At 45.5% G+C, this 26,746-nt stretch overlaps 1 protein-coding gene across 3 annotated transcripts in view; it reads left to right on the forward strand.

Annotated features, from left to right (window-relative positions):
- Positions 1-26,746, forward strand: part of SMYD3 (SET and MYND domain containing 3) — a 699,034-nt gene that overhangs the window by 541,616 nt on the left and 130,672 nt on the right. For all 3 annotated transcript variants that reach the window (XM_034666622.1, XM_034666623.1, XM_034666624.1), the window contains 3 exons: positions 9,126-9,193; positions 10,859-10,961; positions 18,842-18,952. In XM_034666622.1, the coding sequence (XP_034522513.1) occupies positions 9,126-9,193; positions 10,859-10,961; positions 18,842-18,952 (282 nt within the window). The remainder of the gene's footprint in view (positions 1-9,125; positions 9,194-10,858; positions 10,962-18,841; positions 18,953-26,746) is intronic.

The raw sequence follows: 26,746 nt of genomic DNA on the forward strand, positions 1-26,746 counted from the left end.
TGGTCAGGAGACGTATGTATTCATTGTGGTGCCAGGAGAGACAAATGATCAAGTAGAAATTCCACCAGGGTGTTTTGTGTCCCTGGCTGTCCGCATGAGTGACTGGAAGGAAGCAGGGAAGGGGTACTTTTGAGCTATCTCTGGAGAAATGGGGGGTGGTGGGGGATGAAGCCATGATTTGTCTTCTCTTTTCCTTCTCAGTCATCAGGGACTGGGTATTCGTGGGCCACCCCAGAAGGATTGACCTTTTGAGGTGCCATTGCCTCCCAGAAACCCGCCCCGGCTGCTAGTCCCCAGAACACCCCCCCGCGCCCATGCGCTTGTAGATGCACCCTGTGCACGCCTCATGCTGTAATGTGCAGTAGTGACTCCCTCAGGTGTCAATGTCAAGTAGGCGCAGCATGACAAACCCTTGCCTGAGAGAAATTCTCCTGGAAAGAATATCCACCTCAGTTGCTACAGAGAGCAACGCCCGGCTCGAACTAGAATCTGTCTTTCACTGAGGATTGCATGAAGCAGTTGGTTCGTGTTTGGTTTTATCTTCCACATGGAAGTGGAAGTTTGCTTTTTCTCCATTCACNTGATCGATGATCGGAAAACATGGCGGGTCTGGGCCACACTGTTCAGCCGCCATCAGGGGATGCCCAGCACCCAGGGTACCGCATTGAGGATTTTAGCGCTCCAACCAAGAGACATCACAGAGCATGGTACCGCACTGCTTCCAGGTAGATTTTTCCTCCAATTACCTGGAACGAGAATCCTGAAACTAGATTATCACTAAGAGAGCATTTGGAGAGACTCCAGCTGAACAGAAGAATCCTTAAGTGTTATCTGTGGGGGAAAGTTGAGCTGGTCGTGATAATACACTTTCTGGACAGGAGCACAACTATGTGAAATGTTTCACTTTAGAAAAGGATGCCTATGGCAGAGCTATGGAAACTATAACAATATCCTGCAGTAAATTATTTAAGAATATCATCGTATTTCTGTGCCTCGGGATGTGGGAACAAAATGACATAATGGAAACCCTGTTAAGAGCTTTTATACTTTTATACATACTTGACAGACATCTGTTGCAAATGCTTTTCTCATCAGCTGAGTGATATAAGAAGGTGAATGCCGGGGAATATCCTGAAGGGAAGAACAAAGAAAAACAGACAAATTTGTGACTGTCGTTCCTGTTTTGCTTTCTCTTATCGAGGACAATTGTTGAAGATACCATGGGTTCTGCCGTGAGGAAGGCCCTTAGAAAAATAAAAATGTGGTGGGTTTCTGAAGACAGACCTGTTATTCAAAAAGCCTTCATTTTATGAATACTCATTTGCTAATATTTGGTGGCTCCACCTTGGGAATGTTCTAGAATAGGAGGCGTGATTTTGGATCGGTATCCCTTCATTTATGATACTGGTCTTGATATTGATTTTAGCTTTTGCAAGTCGTTGAGTATTTGGTGTGTCTAGTGTGCACTCTTTGTGACCATAGCTGGAAACGTGATTGACGCCACTGCCGTTGTGGAAGCAAGTTGTTTTCGAACGTACTGGGTCTGGAACACATGTCCAAGTGTGTTGTGATATGGGATGTGGTAGAGATGTAGTTCTTAAGTTGGATTATTTTATTGTTTACTTGGTTTGTATAATAAAGTACATTTGCAAAATCTTTAATAGTATTCATATAATATAAAGACAGATTTTTAGCTTTCCCATTTAATAAGTAGTACCCATGGTTTAATTTGCTTTAAATTAGATTATTTATCAGCATTTAAGTGAATATTTTTTATCAGTGTTTTATCAACAGTTTTTTTATCTATCAACATACATTTAAATGAATATTTTTTGGTTTGGGCCTTAGCATCATGCTTTTAAAACCTGATGCTTATCATTCTTATAATCTACTCTTTAGAAAACCAGCTAGATTGAACTTCATAATTTTCATGGTGTTTCTAAGTGAGGAGGTAAGAGAAGGTTTTAGGGGGCTAGGTGCAAGCATATTTCAAATAACACACTGGAGACTTTAATAGTTTTCATGCCATCTGCTAAAAGTAAGATTACATACTCATTATATGTTCTCCTTCTAGCATTTTCTAAATACTAGAGACATCTTGAGGTGGTATGGAAGAATTTCTTCCAGATAAAAGTCATTATAATGGAGCATCTTGAGTCCCTTTTATAGAATTACCATTTTTATGTTCCTCCTGAACTTGTTTTCCAACATCTCTCTTGCTGTCTGTAACCAGTGGTCCCTTAGGTTTGCAAACAGAAGAGCCTATGACAGAAACATTAGAAAACTCCCAAAGGTCGGTCTCCACAAGGCTGGCTGGGGAGCAGCATAGTGACGGGGCCGGGGCTCTCCAGCTATTTCCCAGCAAAGGGAAAATGTATTGCACTAATTGGGGAGGGAGTTTCTGGAATTCTGGGATTTGTGATTTTTGTCATGAAGTGCTGCCTCTTGACCCCCAAGCTCACCTCCTTCCGCAGCCTGGTTCCCTTCCGTTCTTCTTCTGGTTCGTGGATTGTATACCTTTCACTTTCAGGGATAGGGAAGGGTTGTAAAGGAGTGACCAAAGAAGGGGGTAGGATATCAGGAAAGGCCTGGGTTGCATCATGAAAGATGGTTCAATATTTGACATGCTGATAGGAGGGATCGGGTAAATTTTAAATCTCTTGAGGTTTAGGGGCTCCTGGGTGGCTCAGTCGGTTAAGCCACCGACTTGGTTTCTGCTCACATGTTTTCAGGGTTGTGAGTTCAAGCCCCACGTGGGGCTCTGTGCTCAGTGGGGACTCTACTTGAGATTCTCTCTCTCCCTCCCTCTGCCGCTCCCCCCACGTGCTGTCTCTCTCCTGCAGTGTCTCTCAAATAAATTAATCTTTAAAAAATAAGTAAATCTCTTGAGGTTTATGAGAATATTCTGAAAAAAAAAAGTTGTTCTTTAATAAAATGTCATGTGCCATGGAGAAGAATAACATACCCTGACTGAAATCCTTACCATGTTTCTTAAGTTAGAGAATTAGTAGTGCTGGGGTAGCGGGGGAGGGGGCAGCTATTTTGTGCAAAAACCTTTGCTTTGGGTTTTCATATCTGCCAACTCTCCCTGCTTCCTTTCCTTCTATGCACAGACCTCAGTAAAACGAAATGCAGTAAGCTTTCTGTTGAAAATTTACCTTTAGCCTCTCTAATTAATAAACTCTGTGTGTCACATTTCTATGTCCTGAACATTCTACTTATGCCTTGAAAAGAGAAATTCTAAAGGAGATGCAGATGGGCTTTGAGAAAATTGCCTGATGTTTGTGCGCGGAAACTGAGTTCCCTTTGGTTTAAATGTTTTATAGTTTATATCTTTTGAAATGGAAAGCATTCTTTAAGGTAGGTTAGAAGGGAGCCAGGGCTACTCACACACAGACCGAGTTAGTTCTTTGTAGAAGTGGGTAATCGGGGAGGGGGTACTGGGGAGTGCATGGCTTCTTCTGCTATGGCTTAGAAGGACTGTCTTCTGAATGGGTTGTATGTTTTCTTAGGGCTGTTCAGCTTTTCCATTAAAAGGTGATTTTCCCTCATGTCTCAAATACCTTAATTTCTCTGCTGTTACAATAAAAATCTTCAGTACCTTCGGTTCAGAAAATTTGAGGGAACATGTGAAATTTGAACGTGTATAAAATAACTCTGAAGTATTCGCTTCGTGTTTTGGGATGAGTGCTACAAGGGAACTTTTAATCCCAGAACACAAATGTCAGGCTCTGGACCTAGAACCTGAGCCAAATGTCGTAAAAATTTGGTTCATAGAATATCTATATATTATACCTATATTTTATAAGTGTATGTATTCCAGCATAGTTCATATACAGCATTATATTGGTTACAGGTGTACAACACAGCGATCCCACTATTCTGTGCATTCCTCAGTGCTCATCACGACAACCGCACTCCTTAATCCCCATCACCTGTTTCCCCCAACCCCCAATCCCCACCCACCTCTCATGCCTGAGGAGCCATATCTGGAAAAGTGTTGCTATGGCCAATGTCAGAAATTACCGCCTGTGCTCTCTTCTAGGATTTTTATGGTTTCACGTCTCACATTAGGTCTGTAATCTATTTTGAATTTATATTTTTGTGTGTGGTGTAAGAAGTGATCCAGTTTCATTCTTTTGCATGTAGCTGTTCAGTTTTCCCAATACCATTTGTTGAAGAGACTGTCTTTTCCAGTGTATATTCTTCCCTCCTTTGGTAAAGATTAATTGACCATATAATTGTGAGTTTATTTCTGGGTTCTGTATTCTGTTCTATTGATCTATGTGTCATTTGTGCACCAGTACCGTCCTGTTTTGATCACTACAGCTTTATAGAATAGCTTGAAATCTGGGATTGTGGATTGTGATACCTCTAGTTTTGTTCTTCTTTTTCATGATTGCTTTGGTTATTTGGGTTTTTGTTTTGTTTGGGTTTTTGGTGTTTCCATATACATTTTAGGATTATTTGTTCTAGTTCTCTGAAAAACGCTGTTGGTAGCTTGAGAAAGATTGCATTAAATCTGTAGATTGCTTTGGGTAGGATGGACATTTTAACAATATTTTTTCTTCCAGTCGAGCATGAAATAGCTTTCTGTTTGTGTTGTCTTCAATATCTTTCATCAGTGTTGTATAGTTTTCAGAGTACAGGTCTTTCATCTTTTTGGTTAAGTTTATTCCTAGGCATTTTGTTCTTTTTGGTGCAATTGTAAACGTGATTGTTTTCCAAATTTCTCTTTCTCCTCCATTATTAGTGTATAGAAACATAATGGATTTCTGTATATTGATTTTGCAACCTTTCTGAATTCATTTATCAGTTCTGATAGTTTTTTGGTAAAATCTTTAGGGTTTTGTATAAATAGTATTATATCGTCTGTAAATAGTGAAAGTTCTATTTCTTCTTTGCCAATTTTGATGCCTTTTATTTCTTTTTCTTGTCTGATTGCTGTGGCTGGGACTTCCAGTACTATGTCAAATAAAAGGGGTGAGAGTAGATATCCTTGCCTTATTCCTGATCTTATGGGAAAAGCTCTCAGTTTTTCACCATTGAGTATGATGTTAGCTGTGTGTTTTTCATACACGGCTTTTATTATGTTGAGGTATGTTCCCTCTAAACCTACTTTGTTAAGAGTTTTTATCATGTTTCATAGAATATTTAAAATTTTACTTTAGTTGTCTTTTACAAAATACAGAGGTTCAGCAATTACACCAACTCACTAGAGTTTTACTATCTTGAAAAGCTAAGAGTGTTATATTGTAAAGGCTTTTGATTATCTCAAAAGAAATAACTATGAAAATATACACAAATATATTTGATAATTATAAAATAAATGTATGTTTTAATTTTATGTCATGGGAAATATTTTATTTTTTTGAAGATTTTATTTATTTATTTGTCTGAGAGGGGGAGGGGGGGATGCAGCAAGCAGGGGGATGGGCAGAGGGAGAGGGAGAAGCAGACTCCCCACTGAGCAAGGAACCTGATGCGGGACTTGATTCCAGAACCCTGGGATCACGACCCGAGGTGGAGGCACACGCTTAATCGACTGAGCCACCCAGGTGTCCCAAATATTTTAAAGTAATACTTCATAATACTCCTTTTTTAATTGAAATAATCCCATTATTATGCTTTTCTAAAGGCATCTGTGTGAAGTCTTCCTCCATTAATTGTTTAACCTGTGCAATTTTCTAAGAAAACTGTTTGTACCAAAAAATACTTTGAAAAGTGTTTAAACTTTTATTTCTGGGCTTTATTTCCATTCTTTTGCTTCTTGGTATAAAGAAAAATTCCTTTCAGATTTTCACTTGAGCACATATGGATATACTAGTGAGTGAAACCAGTATTTTTAATAAAAGGGGGAGTAGGCAAAAAGTTAAACTGTTTTATCTCAGCAGCACTGGCACACAATGCCGCTTGGGATAATATGAATGAGGAACTTGTCTGGAATTGGCTCAGTAGGACTTTAAAACATCCTGCCTGTATTGTGGAGTGGGGCAGAATGAGAGAGGGTAGCCGATAGGTACCAGTGAAAACAGGAGAAGGAAAAGAAGGGAGGAAAGTTAAAGGAAAAAATTACAGAGAAATGGGTGGGAAAATGAGGGATGTGGGGACTCTTGCTCATTCGTTCATTCATTCATTCATTTTGCACACATTTATTTTGTGCCCCGTGTATCATGCCCCTGACAATTTGGGGGAGGGGTTGTGGGAGGGTAGAGGGAATGGATAAGAGAGAATCCCAAACAGACTCCCCACCCAGCATGGAGCCTATCTCAGGGCTCGATCTCATGACCCTGAGATCATGACCTGAGCTGAAATCACGAGTCAGACATTTAGCCCACTGAGCCATCCGGATGCCCCAGGCCCCTGGCATTTTGAGCAGAGGCTCAAACAAGCCCTTGCTCTCTTCTGAGGCCCAAGCCTGTCATCCCATCCATTGGACTAATGGAAAAGAGTTTGAAACAAACAATGAGCCAGAGTGGAGAGCAAGAATGGACAGGAGATCTGGGCAGGGATATCAGCAGATTGGATGCTAAAGATGAGAGAGATGGAGATGAGTTTCTCCTTACTCCTTGGCAGAGTTTGGAACCACATCCTGTCTCTCCCCTTCCCCACCTACAGGATACCTGTGACTGATTCTGGTGTCTTCTCTGACCCTGTCCTAGATAGTGACCCCCTGGGGACACTGAGGACCCCACCCACATGACCATCCATCTCCCTGAAAACCTGTATTAGTGTCTTTCACGTAAGGAACCACCATCACTGCCCTTTGAGTATTTGACCCAGGGGTTGTGTTTGGTGTCATGCAAATGGGTAAATAATGAGCCAGGTGATAAATGCTAAGGAGACCAGTAAGTCCACTAGGTCCCAGGGATCGGGGAGAGTTTCCTGGAGGAAGACACAGCCAAGTTGACACTTCCCCTTGTTAGCTCTTTTTTCTTTCTTTTAAAAAATTGTGTCAGAATAAACCTATTCTGGAAGAGCCTTTAATTTGCTTCCCAGTGGCGAAAAAAAAGTTTACATTTTGGTTTGATTCAAAAATTAACAGGTTAGATCGGTTTGATCCAGTGTCATTGGTAGATTAATGTTGGTAAAGTCCTGATTACACTTTAAAAATATGTGTTGAAGTTTCTATTCCCCGCCCCCCAGATTCATACCCATTTAAAAATGTGTGAAGTTTCTAAAAGAAAACACAGGATCCTTTGTCCCGCATTTCCACCATCGCTTTTGTACATAGATATGTATAGGCAGTATGCTGTTGCGACTTAATACGAAACACATGCCCCCAGAGCAATTTAACTGGTGTGTGTTTAAAATCTGTGTGTGTGTGTGTGTGTGTGTGTGTGTGTGTGTGTACACCGACTTATTTCCTGATTCGAAACTGCAGTTTTATCAGACTTCTAGAGGAAATGCCAAACCATGATGGGTTGCACTAGATTTCATAGAAGAGCTCTTCAGAGCAGTGGAGGAGTCTCAAAGGACTGAACGCTTTTTCGTACTTTACGTTCTTTCATGTAAGCCTGATTTAGAGACATTCGTTGTCGCTTGTTGTTTGTTTTTCCTTTACGGAAACTGTAAGTAAGTCAGTATCCGTTTGTGGTCCCTGGTTCATGTCAAGTCTGTGGTGGCCTCATCTGCTTTCTTCTTAATGGGCTTTGTTCTGTTTTGTCCTAAGTGTCTATCTCCAGCCCGGCTGCTGCCCTGCACTCCAGGCACTCATATTTGGTCTTGGCTGGGATGTCTAATAGGCCATTTGAAATGTAACACAGCTGAAACAGAGCCCCTGGCCTTGCTCCCAGCTCCCTGCAGCCAAACCTGCTCCTTTCCAGTCTTGCTTCTGTTAATGAATGGCAACATTATGGAGCCCATTCAGGCCCAAGCTCAAACCCGATCCTTGACGCCCTCCATTTCCCTCGACAGTCCATCAGTAAGTATTGGCAGCACCACTCACTTCTCCCCACTTTTGCCACCAACATCCAGGCCTCCAACCTCACCTGGGCTTCTTATTCCCTCTCCTAACCAACTTGCCTCTCTGTAGCCCATTCTCTACGCGACAGCCAGAGTGATCCTTTCCAAACAGAAATCCGATCCATTCACGCCTTGGCTCAGAAGCAGCTCGGTGGCTTTCTGTCTCATTTAGAATACAGTTTAGACACGGCTGTAAGCACCTGTATGATCTAACTACCACTCTGATCTCATATTTCACCCTTCCTCTTCTCCCTTACCCTGCTTTGCCCACACTAGCTTTTTGCTGTTGCTCTCCGCCTAAGAATCTCTGTACCCCAGGGCCTTTGCACCTGCTCTTTCTCCTGACACGAATGTGTCCCCCCCACTAGAGTTTAAGCTTCATGAAGGCAGGAACTTTGCTTTATTCCTTCAGTGCTCATCCCAGCACCTGCCTGAGACAGCGATGTGTGTCCAGGACCTAGATTTTCTGATTTGAAGTCTTTTTGTGATTCTGGGTGGCCTTCCATAGATTTTGAGGTCCCTTGAGCACAGTGGTTGCATCTTTTATGCCTTTTGGCTCACTGCCCATAGGGGCTAGGACTGTGCTATGTAGTCAGCGAGGCCCTTCCATGTCCCTAGTAAGTGCTGTGGCTGGACCGAATGACTTCCTTTACTCGTTGTGGTCCATCAACTCAGATCAGAGACTCTCTCAGCGTGTCCTTCCATCTTTGTGGGAATCAAAGACAGGCTGCTGTTCCTCACAGGTATACAGTGGCATTTGGAAACCGCAGGCAGTTCGAGGGGGGAAAAATCCAGCGTGGTAGGAGTCTAGTTCTCAATAAATAGATTATTTGTATTCTGAAACTTGAATCTGTCCTGGACTGAGTAACTTTGGAGGGGAGGATTGGATTGAAATGCACAGGCCCTGTGCTGGTTTAAGCCTGAGATTTTGTACACGGTGTTGCTCTTCCTGCACTTAACCTGATGTGCTTAAGGAAAGTGCGTCCCAGATACCTTCTTTGCAAATGAGAGAGCATCCCTTTTATGGCTGGGATCTCCCCAGAGCAACTACTAAAAGTATTAAAACTCCTACAGTTGATGTTGAACGTTTCTGTGCTCTTGCCTGCGAAGTTTCTTAGGCGACTCTGGTAATCCTGATTGTCTCCCCCCTGTTTTCACAGGTGATCTGCAATGCCTTCACCATCTGTAACGCGGAGATGCAGGAAGTTGGTGTTGGCCTGTATCCAAGGTATGGAAGAAACAGCTGTAACTCACCCCGCTCCCTGACCTTGTGGAAGGTGTCAGAAGGGCAAGCGCAGCAGCTGCTCCAAGAGCAATACTCGAAACCTGATGATAAATTATAACAAAACGGAAGATGTTAAGTTTAAAGAAAAGAATTTTCTAAGCCTGTAGTCTGTGCTGTGGTCTGAGCAAAGAGGCAGACTCACACCTAAATTCTTGCTCTCGGGGACCTTGGGGTAAGAAGTTGGGGATCGTAGGTGCTAATACAACATGGTTATTACCTTGGGGCACTTGGGTGGCTCAGTCGGTGAGAGTCGGACGTCGGCTCAGGTCATGATCTCAGGGTCCTGGGATCGAGTCCTGTGGGATCGAGTCCCTGCTCAGTGGGGAGTCTGCTTCTCCCTCTCCCTCTTTCGTGGTCTCTCTTCTCTCTCTCTCAAATAAATAATCTAAAAAAAATTGGTTGTTCTCTCACCCCCGCCCTGATCTTATTCCTNTCTCCCTCTCCCTCTTTCGTGGTCTCTCTTCTCTCTCTCTCAAATAAATAATCTAAAAAAAATTGGTTGTTCCCTCACCCCCGCCCTGATCTTATTCCCCAGCCTCCTGGGCAGAAGCACGGGAGCGTTTCACCAGACTCGCTGTGCTGTCCCTGTTGGGGTTATTTCGTCTGTCGGCTCACAGACTCCAAATCCCATTGCCCCAGACTTTCAGGGTTTGGCCGCCTGAAGTGTTCTGTGCCACTGCCGCTGAGGTGACCCTCTTCCCCTGAGCTGCCAGGCTGTCCCTCCCCAAACGCTGCAGTTACTCCTCGGTCCGTTTTGTTTTCATGCGGGGAAGGTGCAAATACAAATATGGTCCCACTCATCATTAGTTGTGAGCCTGAGAATTCAGCTGTTTTTCTTACTCTCACAAGTGTTGTAAATCACGGGTCTGTGGGTCTGGGCCCCGAGGAAGATGGATCAGAGCGTAGGCTCGGGGTTCATGCCACCTCCTTCCGATGCGGTCTCACCTTCTAGTTGCGCGTCCGGGGGCAAGTCGTTTCTTTCCCCGTGGTCGTTCCTTCGTCTCTCAGAGAATCTCAGGAGAGTCTTATGATGCTTGAACTCGGAAAACCTGTGTAAGGGCTCAGAAAGTGCTTTCTGCACAGTGAGTGTTCACTCACAGTTCTTCCGAGTATTATCCAGTATGCTGCCGCTTAAACTCATGCCCTTTCCCAGATGGTGAAAAGTCACCTCCATGGTGTTGAAACCACTGGGCTGGGGCCCCACACGCTCCAGGGTCTCATCAGCAAGGTGCCGTCGGCTTTCTGCGTAAGACGGAGGACTCTCGTTATCCTTAAGGAGGGAGGGCCTGCAAAAGGGGCCACACAGACCAGAGCTATGTGAGAAAGGCCAGTGGGGCCCTGGCTGCCATCTAAGGAGAGAGCTGTCCCCCACACTCACCCCCAGGAAGCACTCAGAAAAGGTGTTTGTTAACTCACTTCCCTAAGTAGCCTCCGTCTTGGAGAGCATTTCGCTTTATGTGACGTGGGCTAGTGACCTTTCTGGGACTTCCCCTAGAGCCCTCAGTCCCTGGTGCCCTGTTCACCTTACCTGTCATTAACTGTAGATGTTTGACTCTGTCTGGATTCTGTCTGATGAGTGACGCTACCCTCTTTTTCTCTTCCCTCCAGTATGTCTTTGCTCAATCACAGCTGTGACCCCAATTGTTCCATTGTGTTCAATGGGCCCCACCTCTTACTGCGAGCAGTCCGGGACATTGAGGCCGGAGAGGAGGTAAGCCACCTGCTTGTCCCCCCACCAGGCCTCCTTTTGGATCAGAGAGCCTCTCAGCTGTGCCTGAGGGACAGCATGTCCCGATCCTTCCACCACGGAGAAGAGCCGTAATGCGTCCGCCCAGCGACCGATTTGCCCTTCAGTCCTTGTCTAGGATTACGGATGGACTGCTTCTGTAGACCGCCGTTTCTCTGGGGGTCAGCAGCCCCTCTTGTATGTGTGCAAGAGAGGGGTGTGAGCATGTGACGGAGTGTCCGTGGGCAGGAGCACGGCCCGGATTGTGAATGGGGATCCCAAGGGCTTACTTACCCCAAGACCCCCCATTTTGCAGGTGACTCATGTGTACCTTCGTGGCAAGAAAGCAAACAAGATTTACTTGTTCACGTGGTCATGGGGTCTTTGGAGAACTCCCGACGTCTCTGTGTGATTGGTTAGCAAAGATGCGAAGGGCAGAGAGGCCAGCAGTGACTTAGCCTTGACCCTTCAGGGTTGTAGCCTCCCACACCCGCCTCTCGGGAAGAAGAACCCTCTCCGAAGTGCCAGGTCTCACCAGGCAGATGGATGAGCTGTCCCCGGGGCTGCCGAACCCCAGGGTTTGCACACGAAACGACCCCGAGCCTGGGGTTATAGGTATTTACACTCTTTAGAACCTAGTTTCCTTCCACCTACCAATTTGCTAAAGTGGATATTTATTGCAAGGAAAGCAGAGTATCATAAGCTTTTATTGCATTTATGTGGCACTCAGCCAATAAAACCTAAACTCGGGGGCACTGTATTTTATGTAGACAGGGATTTGGCTTCGATCAGACTCCCTCCGATCTGATTTTCAACTGAATAAGCTGTCTCTTATACAGCCACTTACTCGATTTCCCGTTTTTAGGACCCCTGTGCTCAGTACACTGGGGTATCTGTCAACGAGATGGAGAATTACGTTTTCTGTTCTAGGCCCTCAAGTGATTTCAAGGCAAGTAAGAAAGGGGGGCCCCGTCTGTTTGCAGCAGCATTAGTGCAGGAGCTGAGGGCCAACTGCCTCCTCAAAGACGGTGTTGCTGCTTCTGGTAGGAGGATGATTTACGAAATTTAAAAAATCAATAACTGGAGAGGCAAACAAAATCAGAAACAGAATTTTCAGGAACAACAAAGAGATTTTCCTATGCCTTGTGTTCTGGGCTTGGCTACCCATTATTTTCCTTGGTTGGTTTTCACGTAGTTGAAAAAAAGTCTTGTTTTTTGGTGCCGATTTCACTTTTCTTCACATCCTCTTCCTTCCATCGCTGGACCAACGAGCAGATCCTTCCTCTTGCTGGACACGAAATAACTGGGCTCGGCATCGGGCCCTGCAGACTCAGATCTGTTCCCACGTGATACTTAACACGGCAGCTTCCCGACAAGGGGAGGCTCTCCCTCTAAGTCCTTTCATACCGTCTTGTTCGGAAGATAATTTTGTTTAGTTGAGGTGTGATCGACATACGACATTCTGTATGTTTCTGGCGTGTCACACAGTGGTTCAGTGTTTGTGCCTGTTGTCAAACGATCACCACAGTAGGTCCACTTGTCAAACGATCACCACAGTAGGTCCACTTAACATCCGGCACCGAACCTAGTTACATAAATTTTTTCTCTTGTGATAAGAACTTTGAAGATTTACTCTCTTAGTGACTTTCAGTATGCTTTGCGGTATTGTTAACTGTAGTTGCCATGCTCTACCTTACATCCCCAGGATTGGCTAACTTTATCATCGGAACTTTGTACCTTTTGACCCGCTTCACCCATTTTGCACCCCACTCCCACCTCTGGCAATGACCGATCTGTTCTCTGTGGCTATGAGCTTGATTTTTTTTTTCCCAGAAAATAAAAATTTCCCCACCCCATCGTGCATGTCTCGGTGAGTGACATTTTGTCTGCACAGTTGTCCCCTTCCCCCATTTTCCTGTGTTATTGTCACACACCTTTCCAGGTCCTTTCACACATCATCTCTTCTGTAAACCTCTTCCCAATTTCCCAGGTTAAAGGAAATATCTTTCATTTAGAGATCTCCTCTGGCTCTTCTGGGCCTTGTCTGTTTGGCCATTAAGCGTCATGAGGACTTAGGCCATTGTCTTACTTCCGATTCTCCTTTAGTACCCAGTACTTGGCCTTGCACCCAGGAGGCACTCATGGCTCATTGTCGACTTGACTTCCATTCAAGTGAGCTTCCACAAAGACCAGGAGCGCTTGTCACCGAGGGAACTAACTGTTGGCATCCTGTATGATCAGCTGTTCGTTGTGTAGGACGCTTGCATCCTGAATCTCTGCTCAGTTAATGCCTGCGGCGCCCCTCCCCCACCCCAAACACCTGCTATTCCCCCTGCACATTTCAAACTGACCCCTTGGGGCAGAGGTGGGGCAGAGGGAGAACCAGGGGAAATGACATTTTGAGGTTGATGAAGAGAGGTAGTTCCTTTTTCTTGTGCAAATATTTGCTGTAGTTCAACTGAGCAAAGAAGTAAATTTAGAAGTTTTTGGCAGTTTCATAGGATCAACTTTGCATCTTGACTTTATTGCTCATCGGGGAGCCCCCAGTTCTAGCATGTGCTCCCTGGGATGTGAGTCCCGGAATATAGGCTCCCCGAGGGAAGACTGCAGAGTGCTTCGTATAGAGAAGGCCCTTACTCTGTGTCTGTTGAGTGAGTGAAGAAGGCTTGTTACAGGCAGAGCCAGAGGTGAAATAGAATGTTAGAGCCGTTTTTAAAACTACCACTAATTCTCAGGTGTGTCCCACGGGCCTCAGAAAGAAAGTAACACGAAAGCCAGCTGTTGCCAGTTTGAGGTGAGAACATTTCGGGCCTCAGCTCAGGAGAGCTGGGAATTTGTGTGGATTTCACAGTAGGAGTCACCATGGACGTTTCCTACCCTTTGTTTCTCTGCACATGAAGCCACCCCTTGGACCACTTTCAGACCCTTCCCTTCAAACCAGCTCCGTCTCTAACACTGCTACTGTAGGATTTCCACTGCGATGCTGAGTTGTTGGCTCTGTTGGTTTGGTTTGGTTTTGCTTTGGGGTTTTTGTCTCCTCATCTAGTATAGAGAGGTTTATAGTAAGGTTTGAGGCACGGCCCCCGTGGGCCACCCTCGTGGGAATTCCTGGTCAGAAGAGGTTGTAGCTGTTAGGAATAACGGCCCTGGCTGCCAGCAGCCTCTGGAGCCAGACAACCGGAAGACATGTGATTTGCATAAACTGAGCATGTCCATATCCATCATTAGCTTTAATTTAAGTTGTTGTGGCATTAAAACAGTCTGTTTCTTCTCTCAGCCCTCTTTACTTATGTGCTAAGTCATTTGACAAATTCATTGCCTACTTATTGGGTGTCATGCCCTGGGGTGGGCACTGGGAATACAAAGATGGGTAAGACCCAGCCTTGCCCTCAGGAGCTCAAGGTATAAATGAGGAAACTGACATAGGGCAGAAAACAGTAACAGAATATGGAAGGTACAATAGTATAAAGTACACAGGGCTTTATAGACGGTCAGATCAGGGGCACCCAAGTGGTGGGGGCAGGAGTGGGGGAGCGGGTAAGAAAGCCTTCCAGAGAAGTGATTTAGACTCCTGAAGGAGCCACAGAATTCAGGTTGGCTGAGACAGAGGAAAGCGTTCTAGACAAAGACACAGAGACAAGGGACAGAATGGTGAGTTCAAGGAAGCGTTCTTATCAGTAGACTGAAGACTTAGAATGTGACCAGCCGATGAGGGGATATGCAGACTTGATTGTAGGAACCCATGGGGGCCTTAGTAAGGAACTCCTAACAGTGTCTGGTCTATAGGACACTTAGTAGGTATTCGTGAAGGGCTTGGGGACACGCAGTGGGGCCTCACTGAACAAGAGGAACTGTGTGATCGGATTTTCCATGTGTAAGCAAGGTTGGGCCAGCGAGGGTCAGGCTGATGCAGTAACGCAAGCAAGAGGTGACAATGGCATCCTGAAGTCAGGAGGCGTTCAGGTGGCGGCTCACGGTGGGTGATCTGAAGAATACAAGGTTTAGAAGCTAGAAATAGCAGGGTTTGCTAATGACCAAGTACAAGGGTGTGACAACGAGAAGAGAAAGACTAACACTCAGGTGTGATCTTAAAAAGAAGTGAGATTTGCAGTCTTGTTTTCAGTTCAGAGCCAGTATCTGCAGAAAAATTTATAATTGTGACAGAGTGATTCCAGAAATGAAAACCAAGTCTAATTTTAATTTGGCCTCCATACCCACTCTGTTGTACATAATGAAAAGATGGGCTTCATGGAAAAGGGGTTCCTTTGCCTTGAAATTTTCAAATAAGCAATATATCCAACATCCAGCAAATATCTTTTATGATATTGCTCTAATGTTGTGAGTTACTGCATTTCCCATAAAAGGTGCTCTAAAATGGCAAAGCAATGGTCAGTGGCATTAATATTTTAATGCGAGTTTGTTCTGTGCCATTAAAGCATCCGCTGATCAGTGGCAGTTTCACATGTACGTTCCTGCTACGTGAGCCCTACGTGTAGTGAGCAGATTCTTTATTAAAAGTGGTGAACCAGTGAGTCTTCACGAAAGGTTTTTTATCTTTGGCCGATAAAATGATTTCACTGTCATTGCCCGTTAGTAACCTATGGTGCTTCCCCCCCACCAAATATGAATAAAAACATGTTGCCACTGAGACCTTCAGTTTTGACCCAGTGTATTTTGTGAACTTGGATGCGAGAAGCCACCAAAAAGCTTCATGTAGGGAAATGATGTGATCAGACTGGGGTTTTAGGAAGATCTCTGGGAGCAGTTTCAAAGACGAGAGCTAGACCGCAGGCCGTAGGGAGGCCCGTTAGGTAGCTGTAGCCCAGTCAGGGAGCAGTCACAGGCAGTTACAGGGAGTGACGGAGGCCGTCAGGGTCTATTTAGTGGGGTTAAATGGAATAACTAGTCTGTTGCCCATTCACTGCCTGGCGTGATCACTCATGAGTTTTGGCCCTTGTAATTAAGTCTTGGGGTAGCCAAACTTCCTTCTCTGGCCCTGGATTTGTTGGCTTCACACCAGGCACATCGTGCTCCCCAGTAACTACTGCCAGCTGATCTGATCTGATGGTGGGGCCTGATGACTAAGAGCCATTGGGCTGGATTAGGAAGGAGAGTCCCAAAGCCAACCCAAGAGGGAGCATGGAGTTCAGTTCATTGTACCATCACATCATTTAAGGAGCACAGGGCCCTGGAGCCTGGTGAGACCAGATGAATGCATACGCTGCCCCAGACTTACTAATGGGTGGTTTCAAAAGCGTGCTTTGAAATTGGTTATTTGGAATTTGGAACGTAGTGTTGTCTATAAGCAAGAGGAACGTGCCTGGTATCAGGCATCTCCCAGGCAGCCCTGGCTTCAGATCACAAAGCAAAAAAGGGACTTAGAGACTTAAATCAGAAGGAGCCCAGTTGTCATTGAACACTGCGTCATGCGAGCTTACGCATTTTAGGGTTGATGTCGGCTCAGCCCCTCAAGAAGCCAGTGTCCATTCAGCCCCCAGAAGGATGAGAAGCAGCCGTATTGTAAAAAGAGTATCTGGCTTGAATCAAGGGATGTGGGTGCAAATCCCAGGCCTTTGCTGATTTTCACTGTCTCGTGCAGCCTCGCTCCGTGAGTGCCTGGCACATAGTAGATGTTCACTAACACCGTTGTTTACACTTGTTGAGGCCACGTACTCCTAACTTCTGTGTTTCAGAGCAGCGCGATGTAGTTGCCTAGCGTGGGAAGGGTCTAGAGAGAGCCACCCAGCCAGACCGGGATGGCCATGGGGGGTGGGACAGCTCTGGCTGGCTGACCAGGCCCCTTTTCCACTGAGGCCCGCCCAAAGTTATGTTTTCTGTCAAAGAGGTTGGCCTTCTCTGCCCTGCCATGCTTTCCAGATCGCGCTTTATAGACATGGGATGCTTTCTTTGAAGTCTAAGAAAAAACACCTGGGAATTTTTGCTTTAGGGAGCTTTTGGCACCTCCTGCTGTGGGTGGTCCCGCCTCTTCCTCTCCTGCAGTGCATCTACTTCCAGGCCCCCAGACAACCCCGGGTTACTTTCTACATGTAAAAGCAAATACGGAAGTATTGAGCACAGTATGTGACAAGCGGACATCTGTCACCGAGAAGAGAAAAGTAGAAAAGTGTGAGGGGACAAGGGGCCCCAGTCAGCGTGGGGGTCAGTTTGTTTATTTTAAGCAGGGGGTTCAGGTTGGACCTCAGTGAGGAAGCGAGACTGACTGAAACCTAGCACAGGTGAGGGGGTCCTGTTGTGGATACTGGGGGCAGCAAAAGGGAAACAGCCAATGTGGTCGTCAGGTGTGGGGGTGTGGGGTGCGTGGGGACAGAAGGAGTGAAGGCTGGTGGGGAGGTGGTGCTTAGAGAGGGAACTGGGCTGGTTGTTGTTGTTATTATCATTATTATTGTTATTATTAGTCCTTATCCATTGCTACTAGTATTTTTTGTAAAATTTCATGAAAATAAATTACTGGAAAAATGAAATTTTAAAAACATAGGAGCTAAAAGCCCAATGTTTTATTATTAGAGTCACGTAAAGTTTCTTACCAGATTCCTGTAGAAGTTTCTACACGTTCCTTTGCATTTGTTTCCTGACATTACCAGGGACTGGTGACACAGGCCCTGGAACCACGCACTGAGTTGTGCTGTGGGATCCCTTGTCAGGACTTGGTCCGTAAGCAAAAGGGGGGCCGTTAGAGCATTTTGAGCACAGGGAAGAGCTGATCTGTCTTACAATCTGTCTTAGGTTTGAAGAGAATCACTGAGAATCACCGGCTAGAGGGTGGAGCGCAGGGGGATAGAGGGAAGCAGGAAGACAGGCTGTGAGACTTGCTTGTTTTGTGGGCAAGAGAGGAAGGCGACTCAGACCAGGACGGTCACATTGGTAGAAAGTGGGTGATTCTGGATATATTTTTAAGGTTGAACACACAGAATTTCCTGGTGGATTGGGTGAGAGTGTGAAAGGGAGGGAGAAGTCAAGGATGTCCTTCTGCTTGAAGGACATGGAAGATACATTGGTGTCCTCTGAGACTGGGATGGCTTCAGCGGGGCTGGAACAGACTGGGAGGGATCAGAAGCGCCGTCCTGTATATGTTGAATTGGCCTTTCAGTGCACGTAGGTCTGGTCGAGTGGGGGATGTGGGAACATCACAATGTTACCTAAAGACCTGTGACTCCAAGTGGAACTTGATGGCGACAGGGAACCCTCACCTTTCACCATCCGAGACAACATAATTACTGTTTGAAAGGGCCCAAGGAAACCAGCTTCAGAGCTTCCATCTAGGATCACATTCTGACATTCGTTCTCCCTACTTGGAAATTATTCCTTTTTTTTTTTCCTTTAAATCGACCTAGTCACAAGTAAAATAGTCTCCTAACTTCAAAACCACCAAATTTGGTTGACCTCAAATTCCATGAGGCTGCAGGACTGATTAGGATTTAAGAGCACTTGGGTGCGTCATCTGCCGCCCCTTTGGGGGCCGGAATCTGTCTGGCCTCTTTGCGAGCGGTTATGGCTTTTACTACCCAACCCTAGTCTTACCCCACACATGCCAACTCTTAACGTTCTCTTGTCTGGTGAATAAAAGGCGAGGCGTAAAAGTGTATAGAGGTCAGGAGTTCAAGACTTTAAAATAAATATATAATATACGGCCCACCACACAACAAAAACCAGAAGGTAATGCATTAACATTTTACATGTGATTATTTGCGTGGAGAGACTGTAAGTAGTATCTTTCTTTTTTGCGCTTTTTGGTGTGTCACAGAAACGTGTTTTGCTTAAATACTCAGCAATGATAGTAAGCATGTGTTAAAGACGATAAGCACCGCAGCCACGTAACCCTCTCCTCTGTGCCCCCCACCCCCCAGCTCACCATCTGCTACCTGGATATGCTGATGACCAGTGAGGAGCGCCGGAAACAGCTGAGGGACCAGTACTGTTTCGAATGTGACTGTTTCCGATGCCAAACCCAAGACAAGGTATGTGGGGTGGAAGCAGCTTGGAGCATCTCCCAGGCACGATGCCTGTGACCTCTGAGAGGACTCTGCTTTTCTTTCATTAATCCACAAGGAAATGCCTCTCAGTGCAGTGTGGGAGACTCAATTGGATAGAAACAATGCAGCATGAGGCCTATGTGTTATAACTCTGTGAACTTTTATCACCCATGAGGCAGTGAGAGATTTAATCTCAGGTAGGGATCCACGGAGCAGTGATTCTAGAGGCAATATAGGCGTTAAACGTGTAAGAAAAGGGACATTGAAGGCCGGAGCGCTGCTGGAGACTTCAGCAGGGGGCTTAGGTTGCATGATGGCTGTTAAGCTACCACTCAGCAAATGTACCACATCATTCCTAGTTTTTTAATTCCTTACAATTTGTTTTGTAAGGCTTTTTGTTGTAACACTTATAGCAGAGAGAGATCACTTATCTCTAGCAACTTGAAGTCTCTGAGAAAGGAAGAAGAGCCCAAGTCAATGCCATGAAGACAATGAATGAACTTAGGTTCAGAAAAAAAGGAGAATGAATGAACTTTTCTCCTATTATTCATGTGCTTTCCTCACGTTGAACCTGTTGACTTTGGCCTTGCACACAGTCGAGGCATCTGAGTCAATCTTACTTTTGCAGAGTGTTTAGCATTCGTGGGAATTCTTTTGTAATCACTATGTCATTTAACTCAATAATTGTGAATTTGGAACTGCAACTCAGAAAAGTCCAGAGGTGTGCTTGTGGGAGAAGGTGAAGAAAATGTGGCAGAACTAAGGCTCACACTTAGATCTTTTGACTGAATCTCGTGCTCCTTCCTCTCCACCCTAGAGCCGCCTGCGGTCTCTGGCACTGGCTCTGGTGGAGGGAGGCTGCCGTTTTCACTGCAGGAGCTCAGGCACCTTGTGCTCATTCTAACAAGGCAGGAGTCCATGAACACGATTAGTTTTTAATGAAAAAGAAAGAGGCGCTAAATGGGAAAAGTCGGCTCCACCGCTGATATCTGCCCAAGATTCAGTCCACTTGAGCGTTAACCTTTTGCGACAGCCACAAGTGCCAGAATTATAGGGGATCCCCTGGGATTTCTCCCTAGACCGTCGTCGCAAAGGCAAGAAGCAGCTGTTTTCCTGCCAGCCTCCTTGAAGGGGAGGTCTTGGATTTAGTGCCTCTTACACACCATCTGTATTGTAGAACCACAAAAGATTTCTTGGATAGGTGCTTGTATTTTATTAAAATTGGGGTCATGTTCACTTTTGGGTTTTTTGATATAGTTGAAATCAGGCTAGAATTATCTATTAGGGAAAGGCTGAGCCTCAAATAACAGATAACCCAACTAAAATGGTCCCAGGATAACTGGCGCCCTCAACCCTCTGTTAGTGCGTCCTAGCTCTAGACGCGAAGAAGAAGGGTGATAAAAGGCAAGAACAAAGGGCAGAGCTCGTAGGGATTTCTATCTACATGTGATTGTTCAGAGCTCTGTCGTATGACCCGTTAGCTGTAAAAGAGGGGAGGAAACTACATTTTAGGTTTTCAGCCTTTAAACTGGAGGAAGACAAGGAAGAGGAAGGCTGTGAATGGCTTTTGCATAGCTGATTGACAGTGTCCACCATGTTCATTGAGACCATTTTCTTTCCTCTTTTGAGCTGAAAATTTAATATTGTATTAGGGTTCTCTAGAGAAAGAGCACAACGGGGTGTGTGTGTGTGTGTGTGTGTGTGTGTGTGTGTGTGTGTAAAGGAGTAGTAGGGGGATATTTATTATAAGGATTTGACTCGTGATTGTAGAGGCTGAGAAGTCCTAAGACCTGCAGTTGGTAAGTGGGGGACCGCTGGTGAAATCCAGTCTGACCCAAGAAGAGCCAGGCTTCCACTTGAGTCCAAAGGCAGGAGGAAAAGAACAATGTCCCAGCTCAAAGTCAGTTGACAGGAGGAGTTCCCTCTCCCTTGTGGTAGGATCAGACTTTGTGCCCTTCAGGCCTTCAAGTGATTGGGTGAGACCCACCCACACTGGGGAGGGCAATCTGCTGATTCAGATGTGAATCTTATCCAAAAGCAGCCTCACACACATACCCAGAATAGTATCTAACCAAATACCCGGGCCCCCTCTGGCTCAGTCAAATCGACACATAACATTAACTGTCACAAATGTTGCGTTAGAGGTGGGCCAAATGGTAATGTGGAAAAGTACTTGATGATTCTTCCACTGGATTCTAGTCCATTCTGTGCCTGACAGACTGAGCGGTCTTAGGCAAGTCATTCAGCCTCTCTGATTTATTTCATCATCTGTCATACAAGGGATGCATATCTCATTGTGGTTTTGATCTGCATTTCCCCAGTGGTCACTCCGTTGAGCATCCTTTCATGTACCTGTTGGCCACCTGTATCTCTTCACACCTCTCAGAATGGCCAGAAGCAGAAAGATAAGAAATAAACAAGTGTTGGTGAGGTTGTGGAGAAAAGGGAACGCTTATGTGTTATGGGTGGGATGGGGATGCAAACTGGCACAGTCACTGTGGAAAACAGTTTAGAGGGTCCTCAAAAAATTAAAAATAGAACAACCAAATGATCCAGCAATTTCGCTCCTGGGTATTTATCTAAAGAAAATGAAAACACTAACTCGAAAAGATATACGTACTCTCATGTTCATTGCAGCATTATTTACAATAACCAAGACATGGAAACAACTTAAGTGTCCATCCGTAGATGAATGGTTCAAGAAAATGTGGTATATATACACTGGAAGATGATTCAGCCATTGGGAACAAGGGAATCTGGCCATTTGCAAGAACATGGATGGACCTTGGGGGCATTATGCTGATTGAAATAAGTCAGACAGAGAAAGACAAACACGGTATATAACACAATGGAATTAAATCGGATGCTCTTCAAGCCCCTTCCAGCTCTGTTAACCTCACGTTTCTCTGACATGTTTCCTAGGAGAAGTGAATGGGGTGTGTATTGAGATGAGAATATAAATGTGATTTCAGTTAGCTCACCAGTTATATTTTCCAGTTTCTGTTTCTCTGAGAACTTTGTTCTGTTTAGTGATGTAAACGTCCCTCCTGAAATCTCTGTATTGCTGATTTGCTTTGAAAAACTAAGACACAAGTGAATCCTGCTTAGCACATCCTCCAGAGATCGTGAATCCCCAGCTACTTCGTCAAAATTAAATTTACCGCAGTTCCTGGGCGTAGAGTTTTCAAGATGATGTTTCTGCTTTTCTGGGACCCTGAGAAATTCATCTCAACAGGTGTCCGTGTCAGGGGGTATTTATTACGGCGCCCACATCCGCACGTGGCTGGACTCACGTGCTGTCCTGTTTCAGGGAGGCCGGAGGCCTTTCAGAGAGGCTGTCATTTGCATGTGTGGAGCTAGGCATCATTTCTAATCAGCAGCAGCTTAATTACTAGAAAGAATAGAACTTAACCTTCTCAGGGAGCTTTTGGAACGATTTGGCTTCTCCTGTGGTGCGCCCAGGTCAGAATCCTAGGCCACAGAAGCAGAATGATGGACCAATGGGAATGGGTTGTTTCCGTAAGTTTGTGGGTGGTATATAGCGTGCTTCCTCGGATCCTGCCTGCTTGTTGCAAGAAAAGCTGTATTTCCTGGCCATGTCACTTTCTCTTTCCTAAGGCCTGTTACCTTTGGTCCTTCTTCTAAAACACGGTGTCTGTTAGTTTACTAACAACGCCGTTGCCTCACCTCACTCCTGGATTATTGAAATAGCCCCGAATTGGTCCCCTGGCCCTCCATGTCCTCTCAGTCGTCCATCCTGCACACTGTCCGACAGTAAGTTTGCTGAACTACCAGGGTTTCCATGTCATTGCTTTGCTCAGAATTTTGGAAAACATTTGCCATTGGCTTTAATCTGCAGGATAAACTTCACACTCTTTTTTGTTTTTTTTAAGATTTTATTTATTTATTTGACAGAGAGAGAGAGAGAGAGACAGCCAGCGAGAGAGGGAACACAGGCAGGGGGAGTGGGAGAAGAAGAGGCAGGCTTCCAGTGGAGAAGCCTGATGTGGGGCCCAATCCCAGAACGCTGGGATCACGCCCTGAGCCGAAGGCAGACGCTTAATGACTGAGCCACCCAGGCACCCCTTGCTTTGCATTTCTGTTCTATTTTTGATCCAGGGAGACATCTTTTCCTGTTTTTGAATTAATAAAGCTTTTTTCTTTTACTCACTGTTGCTGTGGGGTTTGGGGTAAAGGGGGGAAACTTCAAAGGCTGACTTTGCAGCATCTTGATTGGACGTCTGCAGCTTGCTTCTCACACACGTAGGTGTGAAGTCAAGGCTTTGGAGGGAAAGGAAGACGTGAGGATAAACCGTCTGATTCTCCTGAGGGCTTGCAAGCATGTGTGCACCTTTTACCCCGTAGCAGCCTTTCTGAAATCCCCGAGAAGGGATCTTGATCCTTTATCCCAGGGCCTTCTGCGGAGAGAGACTGGAACAGAGTCATTCTGAAAACGTATCCCTTCTGAAAACAGTTCAGTGGCTCTGGGGGCGGGGGGTGGGGGAGGGGGAAGCCCTAATATCCTACAGTGTTAAGTCCACTTCCTCTTCTCTTCCGTAGAAATGAAGTCCTGTTAGTTATCATCCTTCGTAATTATTTCAGCCCGTGTTTGAAGACCCTCTTGTGTAGCATGGAATTTCCTCTTCTTGGTCCCTTCTGAGGCCCTCCCACACCTGTGTGCATTATGGAGCCTGGAAGTGGCCCAGCATCCTACACGGGGAGCGCCTTCCAGGGGTGCTGTGCTCGGTTCCTGCATCCACTGAACCTCGACAGGGCTATTCCGTTAAACTCTGGTACCAGGCAGCCAAGGAAGAAACGGTGTTTTTCTGAAGAAGGAATCAAGGCAGTGTTAGAATTAAAGCTGTAGTCACAGGAAATGTGAGTTCTCTGCCCAAGATGAAGTTGATGGTAACTTGAGTCTATTAAAAATGTGAGCAATTACTTAAAAGTCATTTTAGTAAACCAAGGTTTTTTTTCTGCTGCCTTCTTCCATTTTGTAAATTAATTGTAAGCAGAAATGCCTCGTGGCAGGCCGATGAGCTCAGCCAGCTGTGTTGTTTCATATTACAGGTTTTAACAGCCTCAGCAGAGTGTGCACCCTGTGTCTAATGCTCTCATTGTAACGGGATCACATTATCTACAGGCAGATTTGGCAGGGGAGTGAAGATCGGTGTGTGTCAGTGTGTGCGTGAGAGAGAGAGAGATAGAGATGGACAGACGGAGACAGATTTTAAGGGGTCCAAGCCCAGTATTAGTGTGTGTTATCTCTGCCTTGCTTCCCCAACAACAGAAGGAAGGGTTTCCCTGGAACGAGCTCAGTGCCGGCTTGTCCTGAACGCTCTGGCGAGGAAAGGAGTTTATGGACTTCCTGACCACACAATCCCATCTGCAGTGTCACCATGAAATGGGAGAGGCTCCTGGGCTTGGTACCACGATCTATAAAGTTGGTCCGGGAAATAGACAATGTAGCTATTGTGTCTCCTTGGAACATGCTGCTGCCGCATCCCAGCCCTGCCTTCTCCCCAGAGAGCAGGCAGCTGTGCTCGCAGGCTGTTTCAGGGGCCCTGATGTGCTCAGAAGCCCATCCCAGGGCAAGAAGAGGGTGGCTCCACCGTTTGTGGTGACAGGCGTTCTCTCCCACAGCCGTTCCAGTTCTTGCACAAAAATGCTTGTCTTCTAGCTTGTGGTCTTCAAGAAGCTCTGGCTCAGGGAACAGATGGCGGGGGTACAAGGTTAGGTTGTCTATTTAAGCTTGTTCTTGCTTCTTAAGGTAGACCTGTATTGCTATAAACTTCCCTCCCGCAACAGCTTTTGCCGCACCCCAAAGAGATTTGACCTTGGGTTTCGTTTTCATTTGTCTCCATGTATTTTTTTATTTTCTCTTTGATTTCTTAGTTGACCCATTCATTGTTTAACAGCATGTTATTTAACTTCCATGTATTTGTTCTCTCTCCAGATTGTTCCTTGTGGTTGATTTCTAACTTCATAGCGTTGTGGTTAGGGAAGATGCATGGAATGACTTCAGCCTTTTTGAATTTGTGGAGACTTGTTTTGTGGCCTAACATGTGATCTGTTCTGGAGAATGTTCCATGTGCACTTGAAAAGAATGTGTTTTCTGCTGCTTTAGGATAGAATATTCGGAATATATCTGTTAAATCCATGTGGTCTGATGTGTCATTCAAAGCCACTGTTTCCTTGTTGATTTTCTGTTTGGATGGTTTATCTGTTGATGTAAATGGGGTGTTACAGTACCCCCCCATTATTGTATTACTAACCATTATTTCCTTCACGTTTGTTATTAACTGCTTTATGTATTGGGGAGCTCCCATGTTGGGTGCATAAATATTTACAATTGTTATCTCTTTTTGTTGGGTTAGTCCCTTTCTGTTTATATAGTGTCCTTCTTTGTCTCTTGTTATAGTCTTTGTTTTAAAGTCTGTTTTGTCTGATAGAAGTATTGCTATCCTGGCTTTCTTTTCACTTCCAATTGTGTGCTAAATGCATTCCTTCACTTTGAATCTGTATGTGTCTTGAGGTATGAAATGAATCTCTTGTAGGCAACATATAGATGGGTCTTGCTTTTTTTTATCCATTCTGTTACCACATGTCTTTGATTGGAGCATTGAGTCCATTTACATTCACAGTAATTACTGACAGGTAAGCACTTATTGTCATTTCGTTACTTGTTTTATGGTTGTTTTGTATCTTTTCTCTGCAGAACCTGGCATCTCAGGGGTGTCTCCAGTGTGTTGCGTGTGCTGTGAGGGGACCTCCAGCAGCCCGGGATAACTGCGGCTGAGCCCTTCTGGGTTGGAGAGGTGGATGTGCAGAAGCACGCAGGGCCAGGGTGTGCTGTTGGCAAGCTAGTGCAGAGTGTTGGTGCTGCACTGGTTTCTGCAGGTGTCCGTGTATCTAGGCTGGGGGGCAGGGGAGGGAAATGGCACCAGCTCTTCTGTTGTTGGAGAAGTCTCCCAAAGATCCCTGCCCCCTGCAGCATGAGCTCTGAGATTAGTAAATAAACCTCCAGTCTCCTTCCTGTATACCCCAGGCATTTTCCAAACTGCTGCTTCTGTGCTGTATCTTGGCTGGGCTGTTTGTGCTCTCTCTTTAAGGGCAGGGACTCAGTTCTCTGTTGTCCTCCCAGCTCTCCCAGAGCTACGCCCAGTGATTTTTAGAGTTCCAGGTGGTAAGCCCCACTGATTCTGAGAACTCTGGATGGTAGGCCCCCCCGGGTTTCAAAGCCAAATGTTATGGGGATTCATCTTCCCCATGCAGGTGCCCTGTGCCTGGGGTGGCTTGTGTGAGGGACTGCGCCTCTTCCCTCTCTGTGACCACGGGTCCCTCCCTCTCGTGAACAGTCTCCTGGTTCTGTTTTGCTCCCAACCGTGTCTCCGCCCTTCTTATTCTTTTCCTGGCCTTTTCTCTACATTGAACGGTGGAGAGGCTGTCCTGCCAGTCTCCGGGTCATTTTCTCAGTTATGTACTCAACGCTGCTGTGGGTGTTCTCTAGGTGTATCTGTGGACGGGTGACTTTCGGGTGCTCTTAATGCACCATCTTTCTAAAGTCTAGAGTTCTTTTTTATTATTTTTTTTAAAGATTCATTTATTTTAGAGAGAGAACATGAGTGAGCAGTGGAAGGGACAGAGAGAGAGTCTCAAGCAGATTCCCTGCTGAGTGTGGAGCCAACACTGGGCTCGATCTCACAACCCTGAGATCATGACCTAAGCTGAAATCAGGAGTCAGACGCTTAACCCACTGGGTCACCCAGGCACCCCAGA

Source organism: Ailuropoda melanoleuca, chromosome 8 (genome assembly GCF_002007445.2).
Source record: "Ailuropoda melanoleuca isolate Jingjing chromosome 8, ASM200744v2, whole genome shotgun sequence".
Lineage (NCBI taxonomy): Eukaryota > Metazoa > Chordata > Mammalia > Carnivora > Ursidae > Ailuropoda > Ailuropoda melanoleuca.